Source organism: Gracilinanus agilis, chromosome 5 (genome assembly GCF_016433145.1).
Source record: "Gracilinanus agilis isolate LMUSP501 chromosome 5, AgileGrace, whole genome shotgun sequence".
NCBI lineage: Eukaryota > Metazoa > Chordata > Mammalia > Didelphimorphia > Didelphidae > Gracilinanus > Gracilinanus agilis.
This window is the reverse complement of record NC_058134.1, coordinates 112644457-112668049: the sequence shown is the minus strand read 5'-3', so window position 1 is coordinate 112668049 and position 23593 is coordinate 112644457. Positions and strand designations below refer to the sequence as shown.

At 39.0% G+C, this 23593-nt stretch overlaps 1 protein-coding gene across 1 annotated transcript in view; it reads right to left on the bottom strand.

Annotated features, from left to right (window-relative positions):
- CREB3L2 (cAMP responsive element binding protein 3 like 2) overlaps positions 1–23593 on the bottom strand; it is a 165859-nt gene that overhangs the window by 3001 nt on the left and 139265 nt on the right. Inside the window, exons 7-10 of the mRNA XM_044678496.1 lie at positions 22814–22872; positions 19956–20024; positions 1872–1971; positions 1433–1559 (exon numbers count right to left, since the gene is read on the bottom strand). Of these exons, the coding sequence (XP_044534431.1) occupies positions 1433–1559; positions 1872–1971; positions 19956–20024; positions 22814–22872 (355 nt within the window). The remainder of the gene's footprint in view (positions 1–1432; positions 1560–1871; positions 1972–19955; positions 20025–22813; positions 22873–23593) is intronic.

The window sequence follows — 23593 nt, the reverse complement described above, 5'->3', positions numbered from 1 at the left end:
TAACTTCCCTTACAAATTTGTAGCTACATTCTCATGGTTAGTGGGTAGAAGCAGTGATGGTGGAAATTTCCCAAAAGACCACTTAATGTGTGTTGCTTAGCTGCTGCTCCTTCCTGTGGTAATCTTGTCATGGTGGAATAACAGCACTCTTGCTTGGAGGGTTTTTGGTCACTTTTAGAGCTTAACAGCACTTTCTCTGACTCCAAGATTCTCTCCCTTATGATAAGTACATCTTTCTAGCCCCAGATCTTCTAATTTCACACCTGCATTCATGAGTGCTTTGTTTTTCTCCTTCTATTCTTTTTCATGGTTATTTATAATGGCTCATATAACCAGGTTGGAATATCACATATTTACCAATAGATGTAACCACTTAATTCTAGTAGGACCAATCTCGTCAGTTGATGCAAAAGTATTACATTTTTACTTTGAAATAAAAATTTTCATTCTCCTATTTCTATTTTCTTTGTTTTCTATGCTAAAAAATGCACTGTGTCAAGTGATGAATCTTGGTCCTCTGATGTATGCTTAAATTCTGGTCATTCTAACATTCACTATATATTCAGAATAGGAAATTCCTTAAGACCCCAAACTTTTCATTATACAAAAGGATTTTGTTTTTGCTTTTAACTTCTCTGAATTTAAAATATTGCATATATTCAGTTTCTAATCAGAAAAAAATACCTGGGGAGAGTTGGAGGAGGTTTTGGGGTTCCAAAATTAGGGAGATAAGAACAAGGAAAATGTGGGAACACTTACTCCTCCCCTTAGGACTTCTTTTCCTTTCAGTGTAAAATACCTTAGGGTCTGTTATATGAAAGTAGAAACTGGAGGAGCAGAAGCAAATCCTTTTTCTGATGGTCTGGGTAAGGTATTTTACTTGGTCTTTGATTTGATATCCAAAAAAAAATTTAGAATTTCACCACTCAATAGAAAACTTCATTCTTCAACCTGTCTTTTTAGTTCTACCATCCTTCATCTTTGGTCTTCATACAGGAGATCCCTTAACTCATCATGCTTCTTCATTTTACCCATATTCTTGTGCCACTGTTCTTTCTACCTTCTCCCTATATTGTACCTAGCACCCTTTAAACCTGAGAACCCTACCATGAGTCATGAGAGTACCCCAAATCTTCTTAGACTCCCATTGTAAGAATCTTTTCACATGGCGGGGTTGGGGAGGGAGAAAGACCTATTAACTTCAGGTCCTTCAAGTGGGAAATACTCTTTCAAAAGTCAAGAAGAAGAGGAAAGGTCCCCAGAATACCAGAAAACTCACATCATAGCTCAAGAAGGAGAGTTAAGGATTTGTCCATGGATACCCTCTAAGAAGAAAAGGAAAAGAATAAGTGGAAGGGGAAGGGAAAATGGGAAAGAAGAGAAAAGAGGAAGGAAGAAAGCTAATAGGAAGTGGTAGAGTATCTTCCCTTACCAATAGAGGCTGTATATGACTCTGGAGTAGAATGCTGGCTTGGAAGTACCATCTTGGTAGCAGAGGGATAGGGCCCATAGCTCTGAGAGAAGCTGCCAAACACAACAGCAAAACATAGCACAACGACCTGAATGAGAAGGAAAACAAAGGCAGCTTATAATTATAAAAATAAATTCCACAGAGCATATTTTATGCGTAGAGGAGGCAATGAGACACTCCTCTCCTTAGAACAAGATAACTTAGATGCTAACAGGCTCAAGGTCAAAGATCAGGCAATTAAACATGTACAGAAACAATGACAACCTTGAGGATGACTTTCCCTCTTCTCTATCCCTTTAGTACTGAGACAGTGCATTTGGAGGAAATAAAGACCATAAGAATAAGACAAGGAGAGTTTCTATGACTTTCTTTTTAAAAGCCTTTATCCGTTGAGACTCACCATGAGACAAGTGCCTGTCTGAGTGCTGGCTGCTTTGCAAGACCGGGAAACTTTTCCCACAACCATAGACTGGAGCCTCTGTAGCTGTTGTAGGAGAGTTCTGTAGAGGGGACATGTAAGAAAAAGAACAGTGAAAGGAATCGCAAAGATAAGCAGGCTCCCTTCCTGCTGTGCTTCAGGGAAACGATTGTTCCCTATGGTTTTGTGCCTGGTTTTTCTAACAAAGAGTACATAGTGATTCTGGCAAAGAAAACACAAAAACAACCTTCTTTCCTAAAAAGCAGGCTCTAGAAGAGCTAATGCCTTCCAGCTCAGCTGCCACCATTATTGATTGTTAGTTCAACAAATAGATATTGAGTACTGGGAATAGGAATGAAGACCTAGCACCTACTGAGCAAGAGTTTATGATTCTGTAGGTAACATAAGACAAGCATGCAAATAACTATAACCCAAGGCAGTTGTGGATCATAATAATGGTCTAGGAAAATCTCAGCTATCCAGATAGTCTTCTGTAATAGTTCCATTTCTTGAGACAAAGGAGACACTCCTAGGCATATGGAAGCATGCAAACATGACCAGGACAGCCCAAAGTAGACACCCTTGGGGACTGATTCCTAAGCAGAAAGGCAAACTACAACTGAGGGGTAACATGTTTAAAAAAAAAAAGCCAGCCTTTTCATAGCAAAAAAAAGAGAAGATATTGATCCATAACAGCTGTGAATATTAGTAGTAAGCAATAGACACTGTCTGCAAAGAAAAGCCATCAATGATGACAGATCATGGCTTCCTATATCTCAAAATTTTCCATGTATCTAGGAATATGTTGGGAAATAGCACCTCCTCGGCATCATCCTTGCACTTCAGGAGGCATAAGGTATCTCCACATTAACTGATTCTATCATCTTTTTGTACCTTTAGAGAAAGGTCATTCTAGACTGTTAGGATTATCAAAGGATAGCAAAACTATTCTATTGTTAAACAATTATAAAGCCTACCCCTAGGGAGCTCAAGGAGTCACTGGGAACATATTCACCATCTTTCTACTTCCTTCATCTATGTTATCTTAAATCAGCCTATGCACCAGGATGCTGCTCTGAATACAAGAAGCTATTAAAGAAAAGATTTTGTGTGAAAGTTAATCCATGACACAGGGTCCATACAGGGTTTTCAATCTCACATAAAGAGGCATTTTAAATGTTGCTTATAACTGGAATTGTGTTAAAAGTCAAATATTAAAAAGAAAGGCCTGTAGAAAACTGTGGCCTTGCTACCGTTTCTTCAAGCTGTCTATCTGCAGTCATCTTTTGATAACAAAAAAATTGAGCTTTGGGGTAGCACAGTACTTTAAAAATATCCTTACTTTCTAACTTAATAACAAGGAGGGCAAGGACTAGGCAAACAGGGTTCAGTGATTTGCTCAGAGTCAAATAGTTAGGAAGTTATCTAAGGCCAGACTGTCTCTCTAACCATTGTACAACCCAACTGCTCCAATATGGTACTTTTCACATGGTAGGTATTTAAGAAACATTCATTGAATTGAATTGAGTCCCTACCTTAAAACATTCTATAATTTATTTTTGATGTGGCAAATAGAGCTGTTCTTTCACACATAAAAAGCTTGAAAGAGGAGTATGTACACAAAGACAAAGGTGTACCTAGTGGTCCTTCACAGTAGTGATGCTGAAATCAAAGACACTATTTTGGCTAATGATGATACATGTGAAGATGTTGTGAATTTTCTGGAGGGAAGGAAAATCACTTGGGAGAAAGTTTTTCTAGTCTCTGACTCAGTAATTAATTTTGATGAAAGGCAGTCACATTATAGTATTCCCAAGGTCACTAACTCTTCTTTCTGAGAAATGGGCAAATGAATGAAAAATGGCTGTTATCTGGGGGTTTTCAAGTAATCAAGCACTAGGATCATTTCTGGGATCAGTACCCATTCAAATCTATGAACACTTCACTACCTACATTCATGTAGAGTTCATGACACTAAAAAAGACTAGGAACTCTCGTCCTATCGTGTTTCAGAGCCCCCAAATCCATTCTCTGAAGTGGAAAGAATGAACAAATAACCAATGTTTTCACTTTGGCCATGATCTGGAATAGGGTTCTATAGCACTGACAGAGTCTCGGTTTTCTCATCTGAGGAATGAGGAAATTAGAGTAGATGATATCCATGGTTCCTGCCAGCTCTAATGTTCTACTGTCTGTGATCTAAATCAATTCTAAATAACCCAAATGCTAACCAGTAATTCCCCCAAAATCCAATTACATAATCAAAATATTGATAATAATATGATAACTGTTACGTTAAATAATGAGCATCTGAAGAGAACTGACACTAAGAGCCTAGTGAAGTTTCATATATATGGTAGCTTTGATAATTCACCCTCAAGAGACAATGTACTCAAGTTGTTCTACTAGAAGGGCAGATGATTCTCCCTCCCAACCTTCCCCCCAATCCCATTGAAAAAGGACATATGTTATTTAGGTGTCTATATGTAGCTAGGCTATAACCCAGGTTAAGCAGTTATATGGGAAACAGAAACTTTAGCATTAACATGGTACCCTCAACCAACTTGAGTCTACCAGCCCAAGAACAACTGCCAAAAGACTAGCCAAGAATATCCCACTGATGACAACCTAATTCCTCCATAAAATCCTCCTCTGATCTCATATAAGAACTGACCGTAGGCACCCAAAGGCTAGAAGCATATGATGAAATAAATGGTATAGTAGAATAAAAACCATTTTAGGAGAGAGAAAGATTTGAGTTCAAGTCCTATCTATGACACAAACTAGCTCTTTTACAAAGACAAACTATTTAATCCTTTCGGTGTTCTGAAAGAAGAGTTTAATAAAGCTCTCCAAAACAAAAGTTACAGACAAATTATCAGTCTTTGATGGTAAAGGGAGTTTTCATCCAGGGAGCTGCCTACATTGAGGAAACCACAGATCCAGGCAAAAATAGATCAAAACTAAACAAAACAATAATGCAGCACCGTATTAAAGGGCAAGCTCTGCTAGTGACAAATTTGAGCCTCCCATTAAAGGATTTTCTTGGCTAAATTCAAAGAGGTTTGTCATCAGAAGGTTGTCCAGGAAATGGAGACTTTCTTCTTACCCTAGCAACTCATGAAGCTATCTATTAAGTCATGGAAGGGTTATCATCTATATTGGTGAAAGAAATACCCAAACTGATGAAATCACAATCTTCTGAATTATTGAGGTATGATGACTACATAGATACCAAATATTAACTCCAGCTTTATCATTATTACCACTATCCAATTGGATTTATTCATGCACATGTTAATAATAAACTCCATGTAAAGCCTAATTTTTCGGGCAATCTCAAAGGATGATTAGTGTATGGAGTAGCAGAAAACATATTTATGCTTCAATATTTCTGTATACTCAAAACTTAATCAATGTGGGTTATTTCCTCCAACACTACAAATTGCAACTTATCCATACTTTCCTGACCCATGTGACTGTGATCCACACCTCAAAAATCCATTACAAAGAGTTGTCTAACAGTTTGGAGATCTTCCTTTAGGTTTTTAGAAATTGAACTCTTCTGTTCAACTCTGACTCTTTTTAAAATGAGTAGCCCATCTCCTTTTCCAATTATATATTTCAAGGACCCTATCTAGAATCAAATTCTCATGTATCAGGTACCATCTTAAAATCTACTACAATCAGCATTGTTATTTGCAGAGTGGTGATTAATAAATGTTTGCTGAATTGAATTGAATGTTTGTCCATTAAAAAAGCTTCCTAATCCATTAATGAAGAGCTGCTGACCATATATACCTTAAGTAAGTGTAGGATGATATAATTGTTTTGGTGATGCCACTAGAGCAGATTTATTATACCCTGAAGCTAAGAGATCCATGAGATTAGCCTGCCTGAGTGAAAGATTGAGGAATGGGAAGAGATCAGATAAAATGAATAAAATTATTTTTAAAAGTAAAGCAATTAAAAGCCAATTGGAGGGCAGACCAAATGGTGCATTTAAAGCTCAATATATACTTATTTTTCTTTATTATAGTATTGTTAATCATCAGCAATCATTACTAATTAAGGCTTAATGAATTCATGAGCTTCCCAAAATATGGTCTTAATTTAGCATAAGGAAGACTCTTAGAACAATCCCAGCACATGTTTTTCAAGCAGATTTTCCACAACTTGTTAAGGAGGGATGTCCAGCACTCTGTGGAAAATATGAATGCTGTTCCATGAAGAGGTATAAAAAAAATAAATAAGTAGCTCTCCTTGTTTAGGTCCTTACAAAAGAGCAGTCAAAGCCAGCTGCCATTCTGGCTCAAAATAAAGTATTATCCAATATCTGGGGAAAGGTTTCCAAAGAGATTTTGTAAAACATTCAAGATTAGAAAAAAATTATGAGATTTAATCCTATATTAAGTAACAGACATAATACAGAACTTGATATGTTTTTCCTTGTCTATATTTTGAGAAATCACTATGAATGCTGATCCATGGTTTCTTCTTTTATCAGTAGTCTTTATCTAGCAAAGACAATAAATATGGTTATTTCTTAATTAAGGGCCCAAGAGACACTAGGCTTAGGAAAGGGATATTTGAGAAGACTCAAGGAAAAGAAAAAGAAGAAAGAGAAAACCTGAAGAAAAGAAAAAAGGACCCAAAATTGAGCTGAAGGGTAAGAAGAGAGAGAAATAAGTTGAAGAAACTAGGGAAAGGAAGTTGGGTGGCTACCAAGGTGCTCCAGGAAAATTTGTTACAAGAGCTACTAGCAAGAGGATCTTGATTCCAGTAAGCCATGAAAGCAGAAAGAATTTTTGCAGCGTGCCCCAAGAGGATATATGATGTTTGCTGCCTCTTTTCTACAATCAAGTAACTGTTAATCTATGCTCAAGGAACAGTTTAGTATCCCTCTTAGAAGAGAAGACAAAGGGGCTTAAAGAGCAGTTTTCTATTTTCTAGGGAATTGAGGATAACAAAGTGTTCCTTTAAAAAACGATAAAAGAAAAGTTTCAATGTAAAAACAAAGAAGAATAAGGTTCTGAAGAAAGAATGTCATGAAGTGAGACAGTGGAAGAAAGTGGCAAAGGAGAGAAAGGGGTGGGGAGGACTACTGAATGATTGGCGCTAACCAACAGATAAAAACCACAAGCATAAAGGAGAGAGCTGGATCCTCTCTCTAAGGAGGCAGCTGTTTGTCCTTAAAATAGAAGATCCATAGGTGCCTACATGTAAAGCATAATCCAAGAAAAATCAGAGGAAGAAGGGATGAGTAGTAAATATGAGTGCCTGCAAAGGAGTACTAAGGCAGCCCTTTGATCTGATATCATTAATAGAAGTTCACTGAGGATTTGATGAAGCAACTAGAAATGTTTACCCTGCAGAACAGGCTTGGTGGGGGTCAGGAGGGTAAAGGACAATCGTGAGAGCTCTCTTCAAATATTTGAAATATTATCATGTGAAAGAGGGACTATATTTGTTCCTTTTGGTCCTAGGGGACAGAATTAAGTATAGAAGTTGCAAAGTGGCAACCTCAAAGTTAGGAAGACCTGGGTTCAAATCTCCTGAATCTCACAATGGCTCTGGGCAAACCAATTTGTTTCTCAGTTCTGTAGACAACTTTCAAAGGCTATATAAGCACTACCAAAAGGTACTTTGGTAAATTAAGTTTCCTCTTCAAGGAATTTCCTATACTAATCACAGATCCAATCCCTATCAATATAAGAATTCTCTGAGGTTCCATTAAATATGGCATTTTTCTGAGGATGCTTACTCCAACTAAACCCTCTCAATTGGTAGTAGACATTCCATTTAAGGAAAATCATTAAAAAAAAAGATGACCTTGTAAAGGTCCCCTCCAGGGCACATATCTAGTCTGTCACCACCAAAACATTAGAGTCCTCTCCCATCTCCTCCAGTTTCTCAGTCTAGCAATGAGGACTCCTCAATCTCCCTATCTCATTTGATTTTTGGACAGCTCTAATTGTTAGAAAGTTTTTCTTAAGTTAAGAATGGAAATCTGTCTCCCACTACCAATGCTACCAATATGTCCTAATTCTTTCCCTTAATTCTCTGGGGATAAATGGAACAAATCTGATCCCTATTCCATAGAATAATTCTTCAAATATTTGAAATCTAGATATCATGTCCAGAACTCAATTCTTCTCTGTGTTAAAAATTCCAAAGTCCCTCACTTTTTTTCTTCTGTGACATATTTTTGAGTCCCTTTGCCATCCTCTGATCTGACTTCAGTTTGTCAACATATCTTACATAAGAAGAATATTAATAAAAAATTTTCTTGGTTTGTTTTTGGATTCTGTACTCATGGGGCTTTGGTCTTCAAGTGGAAAGCACAGCCATGATCTTCCATTTGTAAATATAATTATCACCCACATAGACCCTCCACTGCTGGAGATCTGTTTATTTTACAATTAATAAAGGGTAAAAAAATGACAACCTTGTTTAATGAAACCTAAAATTTACCCTTGTCCCTTGAAAACTTGCCTTCAAGAAACACCCTGACTGATCCTTGTCCCAGACTGAACAATAAACCATCAAGTACACATTGCGCACCCTAGATAGAACTAAGTACCCTTTTTGGCTACTTCTTATTTTATCTAGGCCACTCAGTCAGTAGTCATTTATTAAGTTCCTTCAGTATGAACATGCCCTGTTCCTTCATCTGATCTTCATATGTCATGAACTCAAAATTATTCACCTTCCTGGTTGCTCTCTGAAGACACTATCTTGCTTAGCAATATTCTTCTTAAACCATGAAGCCCAGAATTCAACACAGTCCTCACAATGAAGTGTGATAACAGCAGAGTACACTAGGATCAACATCTCCCTTTTCAGAATGCTCTGCCCCTCTTAATACTGCCCAAGATAGTATTAATTTTTTTAGTTGTCATATCATATTGTTTTCAGAACAAATGCTATCTTCTGTTCATGCCTCCCCATCAAGACTTTTTGGTACCCATGTCTAAGACTCTATATTTATGCCTACTGAATTTTATCTTGGTAGATTCAGTCCAATATTCTAGCCTATCAAGATCCTTCTGGATATTGATTATCATCTAGTATATATTACCAATCCTACCAGATTTGTGTAATTCACTACATTTGATGATCATATCACCTATGCCTTTACCTAAGTCATCAATAAAAATATTAAATGGCACAGAACTAAGTATAGATCCCCCAGCATAGTCACCTAGAGACTTCTTGTTATGCTGGCATTAAACCATTTACAATTAAGTGTGGCTATCCAAACTGTTCTGCATCCAATTGATTTTATTATCATTTAATCTATAGATGTCAAACACTGGGTCAAAGGCAAATTGAAATGTAATTAGGAAATATCTAACAAAATAAATAAAAATACAATTGAACATAGATAATGTTAATATTTGGTTTTCTAAGTAAATATGCCACATACCAAGATCTTTAAGTATGGTTTAGTGCCCTTCCCTTTTCTATGTGAGCTGACTGGTTTAATCGATATTTCTCCATCTTCTTTACAAGAATAATATCATATTCTTTATCAAAGACCACATTAAAATCTCAGTAAACTATATGTGTAGCTTTCTCTTGATCTACTAGTTTAAAAAAAGAGAAATGAGGTTAGGCCTACATGACCTATTCCTGATGTAGCCAGGATGGCTCTTTGTAATACTGCTTCCCCTCCTTTCAAGAATTTTACCATCCATCCAAAGTTCACTCACCTGTGATTGGCAGATTCAGTTCTTTTTAGTTTAAAATGAGGTCAATATTTGATCGCCCTCAGTCTTATTATATCTTTTATTTTCCAATATCTTTTTTTTTTTAACCCTTGTACTTCGGTGTATTGGCTCCAAGGTGGAAGAGTGGTAAGGGTGGGCAATGGGGGTCAAGTGACTTGCCCAGGGTCACACAGCTGGGAAGTGGCTGAGGTCGGGTTTGACCTCCTGTCTCTAGGCCTGACTCTCACTCCACTGAGCTACCCAGCTGCCCCCTTTTCCAAGATCTTTCAAATGTTTATTGACAATACCTCTACTAATACATATGCTAATTCTTTCAGGACCTGAGGATATAGGTCATCTGGATGAGGTGACTTGAATTCATTAAATGCAGGTAGGTATAGCTATCTATCTTCATTCCTATCTTGTGTATAACTATTAGTCATGTTTGTTGTGTCATTTCCAGTGTAAAGATCATTCTTCTTTACAGAGAAGTGAAATGAGAAAGTCTTTGTGACTTTGAATAGAGTCCTCTGTCCACTACATTACACTGAAAAGGTCAAGACAAGTAAGCTAGTTTTAGAACCTCAAAAGAGAGAGGGGACCTTAGGTTTCATTTAATTTGACCTACTAGTTTTATAGATGAAGAAACAAATGTCAAGGGAAGGTAAACACCACATATAAGATCACACAACTAATTTCATGGGGCAGTTAGAACAGGAACCCAGATCTCCCACTGAGTCTCACCTCCATGACTGTTCTCTCAAATCAACAGGGGTTTGCTAAAGAGAAGCATTGAAAGTATATTTGGAGTAGGGAGAATGGTATGGGCAAAGGTACAAAAGCAAAACTGAGCATTCTTATTTCTGACAACAAATAGAAAAGTTGGGGAAAGGTTCCTGGCCTTGGAAAAACTTCAAAACATTATATGCAATGGGGGAATCCACTGGGAAGAAGGGTAGTATAGAAGAGACAGATGAATCAGTTTTCAAGTAACAGAGGGTGGAAGAATAGAAGAGATAAGAAGACACAGTTTTATAGATTTCAGTCTAGAAAGGAATTTAGAGGTCAAGTACAATGTCCTCATTTTAGAAATGAGGAAACTGAGGCCCACATCCAAGATACAAAAGAGTCAGGTTGAACCCAGATTTTCCAGGGCCAAATCTGGTGTTCCTTCCATTACATCATGACTGAGGCCAGAGAGGCAGTATGATATGGTAGGAAAAGGTTCTACTAGGAAGCAGAAGAATGAAGTTTCTCACCCTAGCTCTGCCACCAATTAAGCTATATAGCTTTGGGAAAGTCAATGTACCTCTCACATCTGATTTCCTCAACTTTGAAATAAGCTTGTTGAACTCCCTCAATAATTGCCTTTCCATGGCTAACATCCTGAGCTGATGAATCAGAGCTGGAGGGAGTGCATCATTCAGATTTTGGCCACATAGTGGAATGGGAGCAGAGAAAGAAAGGGAGAACACAAAAATAGAAAAAAATAACCTTTCAAGAGAAGAAGGACAGGGGCAGGGATGAAGAAGATGACTCTGAATTAAGGGTTTATGGAATTGAATGATTCAAGAATGGGAGTTTTGTCATAGAAGTCAAGCTTAGGCACTGACAACATTAGGACAGAAGAAAGTGCAGAGTTAAAGAAAGGGGGAGGGGGCCTGGGGAGCTGCCTCCCTCCCATCTTACACATTTCCTGATGACATTCAATTAGTAGATCACCTTAGCAGAAGAGGCGTGAATGTGATTTCGCACTGTCTCTACAGAGGGAAGCTTCCTCTGGGGCCGGGAATGGAGGGGTTAGAAAGCTCCCTCCCACCCCTTCCTGTCTTGCTTCTCCCTCATCTTCCTCCAAGTTCCCAGCACCATTCACAGTCCACATCTCTTGAGCTTAGCTGGGAAGTCTGCTCTCACCTGGGTGTGAATCAACATGCTCATTGGCTGCTGCCTTGACAAACAACCATATACACTGAGAAATCACTCTTGTAGGATTCTCAACATGGCAGCTTTGGTCAGTGGCCAGACCCCAAGCTGGTGTTACTTCTGGTCCATCCATTTTCCCCAATCCCATTCTACAGAGTAGTGATGGCAAACCTATGGCACAGGTGCCAAAGATGGCACAGAGAGTAGTCTCTGTGGACCTGTGCACCCCTTTCCTTCCCTCTCCCAGTTCATTACTAGAAAGGCAGAAGGACTCTGGGGTGGAGGTGCTCCCCCCACCCAATCACCATGCCTGACAATATTTTTTCAAATCCCTGCCCCTCTGCCTTAGCAGCCCAATGGGAGTGCACAAGGGTTAAAGTGGGCAACTCACAGGCACCAAGCTGAAGGGGAGCAGAGAGTTTTGTGTTGCTCCCTGCCCCCTCTCTACATATGCTGAGAACATGCCTCACTTCCCCTGCCCCTCCACACAGTAGCCGAATGGGAGTGCTTCCTCCCTCTCTTGTATAGGGTTAAGGGGGGAGGGGGCAGGGCACACCCAGCACTCCATCTCTAAAGGTCTCACCATCACTGTAATCTAACCTCCCAGGCCTCAGCCACCTCTTGTGAAGGAGAGAGAGGGAATAAGCATTTATTAAGCACCTATTTTTTGCACTAAACATTTTACAAATAGCATCTTATTGATTCTCACAACCTCTCAACAACCCTGGTAGGTAGGTGTTATTATTATCCTCATTTAAAGCAGAGGAACCTGAGGCTAAGAGAGGATGAGTAGCTTGTTTAGATTCATAAGAAGGCAATAAGTGTCAGAGGCAGAATTCGAATCTATATCCTAGGACACCAGAAACACTCTTCTTTCGATACTGCCGTACAATAAAACACCCCTCCTTGCCCCATTACAGAATACATGGATATAAGTCTCATTTATTTATTTATTTTAAAGACCTTACCTTCTGTCTTGGAGCCAAGGCAGAAGAGTGGTAAGGGCTAGGCAATGGGGGGATTAAGTGACTTGCCCAGGGTCACACAGCTGGGAAGTGTCTGAGGTCATATTTGAACCCAGGACCTCCCGTCTCTAGGCCTGGCTCTCAATCCACTGAACTACCCAGCTGCCCCCATAAGTCTCATTTAGAAGCATCAGCACCCATGGGCAGAGGAGGAGCCATTCATATTGCGCAATCTGAGGAACACTGAAAAAATACAATAGGCACTCTTCCCCCATACTAGCCCACCATGGATTCCTCAGTTTCTAGGAATCCAAACAGAGACCTTTCAGTGAAAGCATTTCATCCTCTAGGAGTTCCTTGTTTAAACCCAACATTGCTGAGGTAAATAAAAGCATTGTCTAGTTACTTGTTGTCAAACCTGACAAATGTGCCAGAGGGGGCTGCTCCCCTCCCCCTCTCCACATATGCCTGAGGATATTTCTCACATAATCTGCCCCTCTGCCCAGCAGCCCAATGGGAGCATTTCCTCCCTTCCCTGCCTAGGGTAAGGAGGAGACTCACAGGTAGTGTGAGGGTGCAGTTTGGGTACTTAAGTCTCTAAAAGGTTCATCATCACTGGTCTAGTTGATAGAGAGCCTGCTTCAGAATCAGGAAGGCAGGAGTTCAAGTCCTACCTGAGCCACTTTATTATTAGTGAAGTACTTAGCACAGTCTCTGGCACATAGTGGTGTTACATTAAAGGTGCAAAATGGCTTAATAAATGTTTATTGATTGATTTCACCATTTTTATTATTCACTATTCAATTCTCATCCAACTCTTCTTGACCCCATTTTTGGATTTTCTTGGCAAAGGTACTAGAGTGGTTAGCCATTTCCTTCCCCAGTTCATTTAAAAGATGAGGAAACGGAGACACATAGGGTTAAGTGACTTACATGTGTCTGTGGCCAGAATTGAACTCAGAAAGATGCATCTTCCTAATTCCAAATCCAGTGCTCTAAACCCTATACCACTTAGCTCCTCTGACTTCCCCATTAGGAGTTCCCTATACCCATGAAATTACAGACTGGATAAGCACTCCAACCCTCTTAAAAAAGAAAAAGAACTCCTGAGATGGGTATTCTATTGACCCCTGTTCAGCCATTAACACTTTAGAGGCACTATTTAACAGGACAGGTAAGTTTTCATGTGGAGAAGAATTGAGAAAAGTCTGATAACAAGGGCAATAGCTGAGGAGGGGAGCCTACAGTGTGGTACCAGGGGGTACTGGTGACCAGGCATTTGAGGAAGAAGGAACTAGGCAATACGCATTAGGGTTAAGAAGAGAAACAGCCATAGGGGAGACAGAGAAACTCCAGTAAATTTTTTTCTTACATCTCACTTTAGCCCAAACCTGACCCTGATTTCGTAGACTTAAGAGAATCCAGTGTCACTGAGAGAAGCCTTGACACAATCATTATCAGAATACAAAGGAAAAAACAAGACTCAGATATTCTTGTGCTGGAGGGATAGAGCCAAGATGGCAGCTTAGTAGAAGCAAAAACAAATTACTGATAATCCTTCCAAACCAATCTTTTAAAAAGTACCTCACAATGACAGGAGTCAAAAACCACAAAGAAGAGTGAGGGTGCTCTCCCGTTGAACACAACTTGAAAGGAAAGCAAAGAGAGTTGATTTTCATGGGGATAAGGGAAAACTGGAAGCAAAACTACACACAGAGGAGTGCTGGCCAACCACTCACACCACATATACCTACTGTATCAGATTCCAAGCCTGGGCATAGGCCAAACCTGGGATCCCGGGACCTAGGCTACACCAACAACAGAGAACTCCAGACCCAACCCCTTGAAGTCTGAGGCCCTGGTACTAGCCTTCAGTGACACCCAGAAATCCATAGCATTTGGCCTTTTCAAACCTGAGCTGCTCTGGTGAAGATTTAGCCCCAGGGCAAAATAGCTCACAGTGCAGAGCTCCACAAGCCAGCAGCAGAGGAACCAGACTAAGCAGTTTTTAGAATTTCCACTCCATAGATTTAAAAAAAAAAAGACTGGGAAATGAGCAAACAGCAAAAGAAACATCTAACCTTAGAAAATGTCTATGGAGACAAAAAGTGAAACACAGAGTCAACAGGGATCCATGCAACCACATGAAAATCTTCAAAGAAAAATGAAGATTGTTCTGAAGCATTGAAGAACTCAAAAAGGAATTCAAAAACCAAATAAGACAGGTCAAAGAAAAATGGAAAAAAAGAAATGAAAGTTCAAAAAGAAATGCCTGTGGTTTGTAACATTACATGAGTTAATAACAGTCAGAAGTAAAATCTAGATTGACTTCTTGTCTAAAACTCTAGTCACTATACTCCTCACAGACTTAGATCTCTAAGCCAACCATAAGTAATACTTTCCCATTAATTGTGTTTCTCTCTGAACTAATAACTTCTTATAGGATAATGTTCATTCATAGATATATATTTAGAGCTGCAATGGACCTTAGTGTTCCTCTATGCATCTTATTTTAAAAATGAGGAAACTGAGGAAGAAAGGTTAAGGGATTTGCACAGAGTCCCATAGCTGGTTAAGGGTTAGAGCCAACATTCAAATTTCAGATCTTCTAGTTCAAATCTAGCCCTCTTGCCATTGCATCATTCTGCTTTGGAAAACAATAAGAAGAATGTTCTCCAACAAAGCATGGATCTGAATATAACCTGAGTCAAATCAGTTCCCCCCAGGCAGCAATAATATGAAATAAAAGCTGAGAAGACACAATCCCTGCTTAGGATACAGAGATGTTGTTCCTCTTCTGCCTTATGTAACATCCATGATCTTAAGTGGGGTTAAAGCTGCCTCACAGAATTCCACAGTACCCCCTAGAACTCCAGGAGAGGGGGCAGTTGGGGCAGTTAAGAACCTGGGTATAAAAAGCAGACACCTAACTTGCAAGGACACTTTGGACACTGCTTTTGGGGTTCAAGAGAGGCTGGGAAGAGGTGTAGGATTGCTTTTTGTTAGCTCATATCTGACCTCAGGGAGCAGTGTTACTTTGCTGGTTTACTCCATAGAGACTATATCAGGCTGAAGGCACTGGAAAATACTACTTCACTTACAAGATTTCAACTATCTTCAATCAAGTTTACCTTCGCCATCTTAAACTTAGTAACATTAGATTAGGAGAAAGGTTAGTTAGTTGAGTGAGATAAAGTCAAGTTCTTCAAAGCACTTTCCCCTTTAAGCCAACAAGTTTATTGAATCTGACACTTATAAAGCAGTTCTACTACATCATGGTGGTTGTCTGGATGAATGTAGTACAGTTGAAAGAGTTCTGGGTCAAAGGATCATAGATTTGAGTGGTAAGGGAATTTAGAGGCCATCAGGTCCAAAACTGAGATCCAGAGAGGTGGCCCAGAGGGATACAGTTAATGGCTTGAGGCAGGATTTTAATTCAAATCTTGGCCCCAAACTTAGAACTTACCTACTGCACCAATCTGGCTGCCTCCTTGACTTTAAGACAAGTGCAAATGCTCACTCTCTGCTTTGGATCATTCAGGAAATTTAGGGAAGAACTTTGGTGACCTCATTCATAAAGTGGAGAGAATATTTTTGCATTTCCTATCTTACAAAGCTACTATGTAGAAACTTCTCTGGAAACTTCAAAAGTGCTACATAAATATTAGTTATTAGAGAGGAAGAATGGCACAGTGGTAAATAGGACTTAGAAGACAGGAAGACAAGTTTGAGTCTCATTTCAGATACACACACTGGCTCTGTCCAGGCAGGTGGATCAATCTCTAAATGCTCTAGGCAACTAGTTCTCTAAGACTAAATTGTAGCAAAGGCTCTTTATCTGTGCTGGTAGAGGGAGTTTCCTCACCTGGGAATTCCATTAGCCTAAAGATAGAGTAGGAGCGGTCCTTTGCTTTTCTTTGTATCCCCAATGCTCAGCATAGAGCTTGGTACACAGTAGAGTCTAAAAAATACTTTTGACTTATTGCCTGTAGTAATGAAATCTCGGGTTCTATCTTCATTCCTATTCCTAGTATTATTAATTATGTCTATTACCCTTTAATCTTAAGCAAGTCTCAACTTCTCCATTACCTCATTTGTAATAGAAGGAGGTTATATAAGAAAGTTGTGCTAGGTAATCATTACAGGTCTTTTTCATCTCTAAATCCTGTGGTCTTACATCTGAAATTCCATTGCTTATACTGAGATCCAGGCTAAAAGCAACCTCCTTAGTCCAGTGTGACAATGCCCAGCTCAATCATAGCTTCACTCCTTCTGCCCCCCTGTGGCAAGAGGAATTAACAATGGCATCTAGCAGTGATTAAAATTTAGAGCAGGGGCACCTAGGGAGCTCAGTGGATTGCGAGTCAGGCCTAGAGACGGGAGGTCCTAGGTTCAAATCTGGCCTCAGACACTTCCCAGCTGTGTGACCCTGGGCAAGTCACTTGACTCCCACTGCCCACCCTTACCACTCTTCCACCTAGGAGCCAATACACAGAAGTTAAGGGTTAAATTTTTTTTTAATTTAGAGCAAATTCCAGAATCATTTTTTAAAAATAGTTTTTCCCTTTTCTACACTACACTGGATTTATTTTACAGAGGAACAATATGGCCCATTCGTTAAAACCATATCCTTTGGAGGGACCAAGTGATTACTTCTCCAGTCAGATAGAGAGAGAAGACGGATAGACAAATAGAGGAAGAGAAATGAGAGAGACAGGCAGATAGACAGAGACAAAGAGAGAAACAGAGAAAGACAGATAAGGACCTGGTTAACTGAAATTGGAAGGAAAAAGACCTTGTCCTTTTCCTTTTAAGTTCCAAATGATAGCAAGCATTGGAAAAAATTAAGGAGAGAGCATAAGGTTATAGATTTTGAGCTGGAAGGGACCTCAGTGATTATCAAGTTCAACCTTTTGTATTTAAAGCAGAGGAAACTGAGAGCCAAAAAGCTTGCCCAAGTGCAAGCTAGGTGCAGGTAGGTGGTATAATAGATAGAGCCCTGGACTTGAAGTCGGACACTAGTTGTGTAACCCTGGACAAAGCCAATAAAGTTCTCTCAATCTCAGTTTCCACCTTTGTAAAATGGGGGGTAGTAATAATAATGTAGGATTGTTATAATGATTGGGGAAGAAACTATGCATTAATATAGGGTCCGCTATGTGCCAGGCACTGTGCTAACCATTTTTACAAATATCTCATTTGATCCTCAAAACAACCCTGTGAGGTAGGGAGCTATCATCTTCATTTTACAGTTGAGGAAACTTAGGCAGAGTAAATGACTTGTCTAGGGTCACATAGCTAGTCCATGCTTAAGGTTGGAGTTCATTAAATATTTGGAAAGCACTTTGTAAATCTTAAAGCACCATATATAGATTAATTATTATTACAGCATTTGGTCACCATAATAACTTTGTTGGCATAGAGTGCAAGTACTCATATTCCAAATTTACACATAAGGAAACTGAGGCACAGAGAGGCTAAATAATGCCCAGAATCACCTAAGGTAAGTGACCAAACTGAAATTCCAACTTAGGTCTCCTGACTCCAAATCCAATTCTCTTTCTCCTGCATAGTAGCTGATGGGATTCATTGGTTCATTCTTTCAACAAAAATTTATTATCTACCATATGTATGGTACTGTGCCAGGTGCCAAATTAAAGGAGAAGTGTTTCTCTCACTTTTGACCACAGTATAGAATTTAAAGAAAAACTACCACCTAAAATCTATTTTTAAAAATGACTTTGTCATCATAGGTTATTTAATAACACCTTGTCCTTTAGGAACTGTAAGGATAGGATTTGTGCAAGGGGGATGGGACAAAAGGAGCCAGAGACAGTTGTTGACAGTTGCTGACAGTTGAGACCAGAGAGAATTCTGGGAAATTCTTGGGAGGAGGAAGGAAAGAGGAGAGGTCTTCAGGCAGAGGACTGGGAGGAGAGAGGAGGAGGACATCCCAGCTTGGATCTAATCCTGAGGGCTTCCTGAGGATCTTTCTTTGGAAATTGAAACCCTGATTCCCTGATCAAAGCCATTCCATCACATTTTACCCACCCATCAAGACTTCAACCATAAGTCAGCTAAGTTTTTGGACTCCATTTTGGGAATGATCTCTTAGTCTCCTTCTCCCATTACCCAACACTGCTGAGACACCCTTTTCAGTCAAAACTTACAATTATAGAAAAGAATAGAAACAGAAAAGGATAGAAATAGAAACAGAAGAAGAAGGGGCAGGGGAAGAAGTTTAGGATGGGAACCCCAAAGGTTACCACCCAAGTGATGGACCCCATAGAAATAGAGAAGAGGGCACCCCAAAATCCCTCTGCCCTTCACCTCTTTCTCCAGTTCCTGAATTGCAAATAACAAAAGCCATTTATCAGTCAGATAGAGTTCCAGAGAGCCTTAGATACAACAAGGGAGAAGGGAACCACAGCTTGGTCTGGCTGCCTCCATCTTGAAGCCAGACCACCTGCTGTGAAATTAACTGATGGGGGGGGGGGGAGGTTTGTGTGAACCCCATCCTTATTCAGAATTGTATTATAGAGAAGCCTCTCCCCCAATTCCTGTGGGGCAACACGACCATCCAGGTTACCCAGTTTCAGGGTGACACCCTCTTAAAGTCTCCCAGTGTATATTTGGCATCAGGGAGATCTGGAAGAGAGACTCACCATATAGACTCTCTCTCCATCTCCTCTCTATCAAACATTGGTTACAGGCTCTTTTTATTCTTACAGAACTAAGAAATCCAACTTCTACTTAGAATGTGCTAAATGAATGGCAAAAGGATAAATAATGAAGGGACACTCCTAACAATTCCTGAAATGTGTACATTTAGGAACTGAGTCAAAGAAAACTACCTCCAGGAACAACAAACACTTTTCTTACTTCCTTAGCAGATCACCAATTATAAAACCTGAGCTATAGTGACATAGCTAGTGCCACATTCCCCACTCATGAACAAGTCATAAAAGGAAATCAGAGTTGCCTCCATTTTTTTCCATACTTTTTGCTCCATATCTCCTCCCTACATCTACGCTACTATGGTTGCTTCTGCTAGCCAGCCTCATTCTGCCTGTTGCTTGGACTTGAAGGTCTTGAGCCCCAGTTGTGGTAGATGGATAACAGTCTAAACCAGTCTCCAGTGGTTCCCAAACTTTTTTGGCCTACCACCCCCTTTGCAGAAAAAATATTACTTAGCGCCCCCTGACACATACTATCACTGCCCCCTTACAGTTATTCACCGCCCCCAAATGCATATGTGGCCATCACTGCCCCCCCTGGATTGCTGCAGCACCCACCAAGGGTGGTGAAACCCACTTTGGGAATCACTCATCTAGATCTTCTTTTCTCCCACACTATTCCCAAGTAAGATCTTGTCATTTCCTCTTTTTTTTTTGTTATTAGTCCTACTTCATCTTTCTTCTATCTTCTACCTGATGGAAAACTCAATTATCCATTTAGCCACTTACCTGTTAGTATTCTCCAGAACCTCCACCTTCTTCCTCAACTCCATGTTCTCATTTGAACAAGATTCTACCCTGCAAAGGAAAGGAAAGAAAGGCAAGAATGGTTATTGCAGAGAAAACCAAGCTTAGTTGTCATGTCTGTTAAAGAGGAGCAGCTGTTCACTCCTACTTGGACAGGGCCATAGTTGGGTCAAATTCAAATATGAGGAGGTGTGAATCACAAAGCCTTGAGAGCTGAGGCATAGAAGAAATACACACCCTCAAAGAAACAGGAAAAAAGGCATTCACATGTAGCTGGGTCCTGGACATGAGTAAGGAAAGACACAATGAAAGGGATAAAATGAGCCCATCATTAAAATAGTAATACTCAAAAACTGATTTATTGGAATGTTTACTTTTTCTAAAATAAAAACTTTAAAGGGGGGGAAAGTGCTGTATTACATTTCATGGTTTTCAAAAAAAGATTTACTTTTTTTTTTACATTAGTTATTTCTGAAAATAGTGCCTCACTGAACCCTGACCTCTAGTGCAAAAGGGGGAGGGAAGGAATTAAGTAAAATCAACCAAACCATTGATTGCTAGTAACAGAGTATATTCAACATTATGTATCTATAGTCCTCTACTTTTCACGGAGGAAAGTGTTTTATTATCTGTTCTCCTGAATCAGTATTGGTTATAATAATGCGTTAGAAGTCAGCTCCTTTTCAGTGGCTTCTTCATCGTGTACATTACTTTCCTGGTTTTCCTTGCTTCACTCTTCATCAGTTCATATAACTCATCCCATGCTTCCCTGAATCCCCTAAATTTACCATTTCTCTTAGTGCAAAAATATTCCACAAATCCATATACCATAATATATTCAGTCCTTAATATGATGGGTGACCAACATTGTGCCCAATTTTTTGTTACTATAGAAAGTGTTGTTATAAATATTTTTGCACATTTGTGATCTTAAATTGAGCTGAATGGTAGGATTGCTGGGTCAAAGACTATAAATAGTTTGTGGGCTTTCTTGGATATTTGTTTCCCAGAATATTTGTTCAAAATCCCAGCCCTATTAACATTAATGTGTATTAATGTGTATTAATGTGCCTCAGGAACACCAATTTTCAACAGGAATAACAAGAACCAACCAGGATCACCAGAACCACTCCTATTTCTAGCAGTATGTAATAGTTCCATTCCAGAATCTGATATACCACCTTCAGTTTCACTAACTAGCTAAAGAAACACTTTTAGGGCCAACAGAGACTAGATGATATTTATTTTTTAATCTTCAATTTAACAAGCATTAAAAAAGGAATATATATATGTATATATATGTACATATGTATATATGCATGCAACGTAGAACAGAAAGGATAATTTTTATGTGAAACTGTGAATGTCTGTTAGGCATAATTTCTTTTTAAATTATTTTTCTATTACTGCCCTGATGCCTTATGCCACAGATATTACTTAATTTTCACAAGAAGAAAACAACTTAATGGTGTTTTATCAACACCTACTGACCCAGAGTAAGAACTTTAAGAAAGAAACTCATCATGAATGATGTTATCACTTTAGTAGCCAATCTTTTATTTCCCTTCTAACTACAGGGCCTCTAACATTCTGTGGATCTTTGTGTGGTGATGGTAAAAATGAGGACAAGTAAAATAACAGATCTTATATGACCAAAGTGATACATTTTTAAATGTTGCACCTTCTTTTCAATGTATATCATTCAGATAACATTATTTATGCTGTTTCTCTCTGCAGTTTTTGTTTGGCAATACACTGTGACCTTCTCACAGCTATCATGTACCTCTGTGCCCTTTCAGTGACCTCAACTATAATTCTTCAGAGGCTACAATATTCCATAATTCACCATGATACAGTAATACTGGAATGTTGCTATTAAAAAGATAAGGGCTCAAATCTGGCCTCACACACTTCTTGGTTATATGACACTGATCATACCACTTAACTCCAATTCTCCAGCCCTTACTACTCTTCTGCCTTGGAACCAATACTTAGTATATAGATTTTAAGGAAGAAGATAATGATTTATTTAAAATTTTAAAATAAAAAGGCCCTTGTTTCAGAGAAAAATGAGGTGATAAAAACACTGCTTCTTTTAAAAAAAAAAGATCCAACTGACTCTTCTCTTATTCAACTTAGGACATAAAATCTTAATTGTCCATACTAGCACCTATCCAAGATCTATTTGCTATTTGTCCAAAAGAAAATGAATCAATCATGTGGCAAGAATGAAGGTTAACTATTTGGTAGCCCATTTGTTCCTCTCCTACCCATTCCATGTCATGAGAACTAGAGAAAGGGCCCCAACACTGACGTGGGTGACTGATAGCAAGATAATGACATCAATTGCATAGGGCAAGAGGACATGGATGGACTGTGACCAGCCTTACACTGGTGGAGGTATCTATATTGAAGAGTTCAATAAATCAGCAAGTTTACATTAATTGCCTGACTGGGACTTAAATTCTAACTGGGGAGACTGGTTATTTTTTGGACTAAAGATAGAGAGCTTTCATGAGTATTTTTTTTATGCTTGTTGATGAGGAAGGTTTCAAGGACCAGGAGATACTTGGTTCGAGGAAGCATAAAGGAGAAACTTGACTGCATTTCTGCTTCTTTCCTGAAAAGCTTTCTGCATCCTCTCCTAACTACCACTAGGCGTCAGGCAAAACACAGATAACCATACAAAGATCTTGGCACAGCGACCCAAAGAATAGCATATATGGCTTAATGTAGGGAATGGCAAAATAAAGGTATCTAGAATAGAAACCCACACTTCAGGCTTCCTTCCCATCCCAACCACTGTTAGTGAGAACACTATGGTGTCAGATTGGACTTACTTTTTCTCTAAACTGTCCATGTATTCTTTCTTCTTTCTCCTACTTTCTTGGGCAGAAATCTAAGACAAGAAGAAAAAACACAAAATGCATGTATGGAATTAAGAACTCATGACAAAAATCAATACTATATGTGGGAAATGGTTATATATCATTATCAAAGAGATTACTCAAGTTCTCAACTCAATATCATACTTCAATGGCAACTTGCCTACCCCCACTCATCTACCCCTAACCCAAATCATACACAATTATTCTCTTTTCTCTAGCTTCCAGGGTGGTCTAATAATTAAAATGCTGAATTTGAGTCAAGAAGACCGGAGTTCAACTCGTTTTCTTGTCAATTATTTCTGAGGTATTCAGTCCCTTAGTTTTACAGCTGAGGAAACTCAGGTTCAAACCAAGTGATTTGTCCAAGGTCGCACCAGTCATAAATAAAAGAGGTGACATTCCAACTCAGATCCTGTGATTCCAAGTCCAGTGTTCGTTCTATTGAATCTTGAGCCAAGAAAGATTTTTACTTTACTATAATTTCTATGCATTGGTCTTATATGGCTGTGTCTTATGTAAAGTGTCTAGTATAGCACCTATACACAGTAGATAGTAAATAAATGATTACTAAACTAGACCTAGTTCTGCCTCCTTTGATATCCTTTCAGATATAAGAATGCAATTAGCATTTCTTCTCTTGGATTACTCTTTTCTGAGCTAAGAATGACCAGGATCTTAACTGCTCCTTAATTTTTTTAGGTTTTCAGACTAACAATTCTAGTTTTTTTTTCC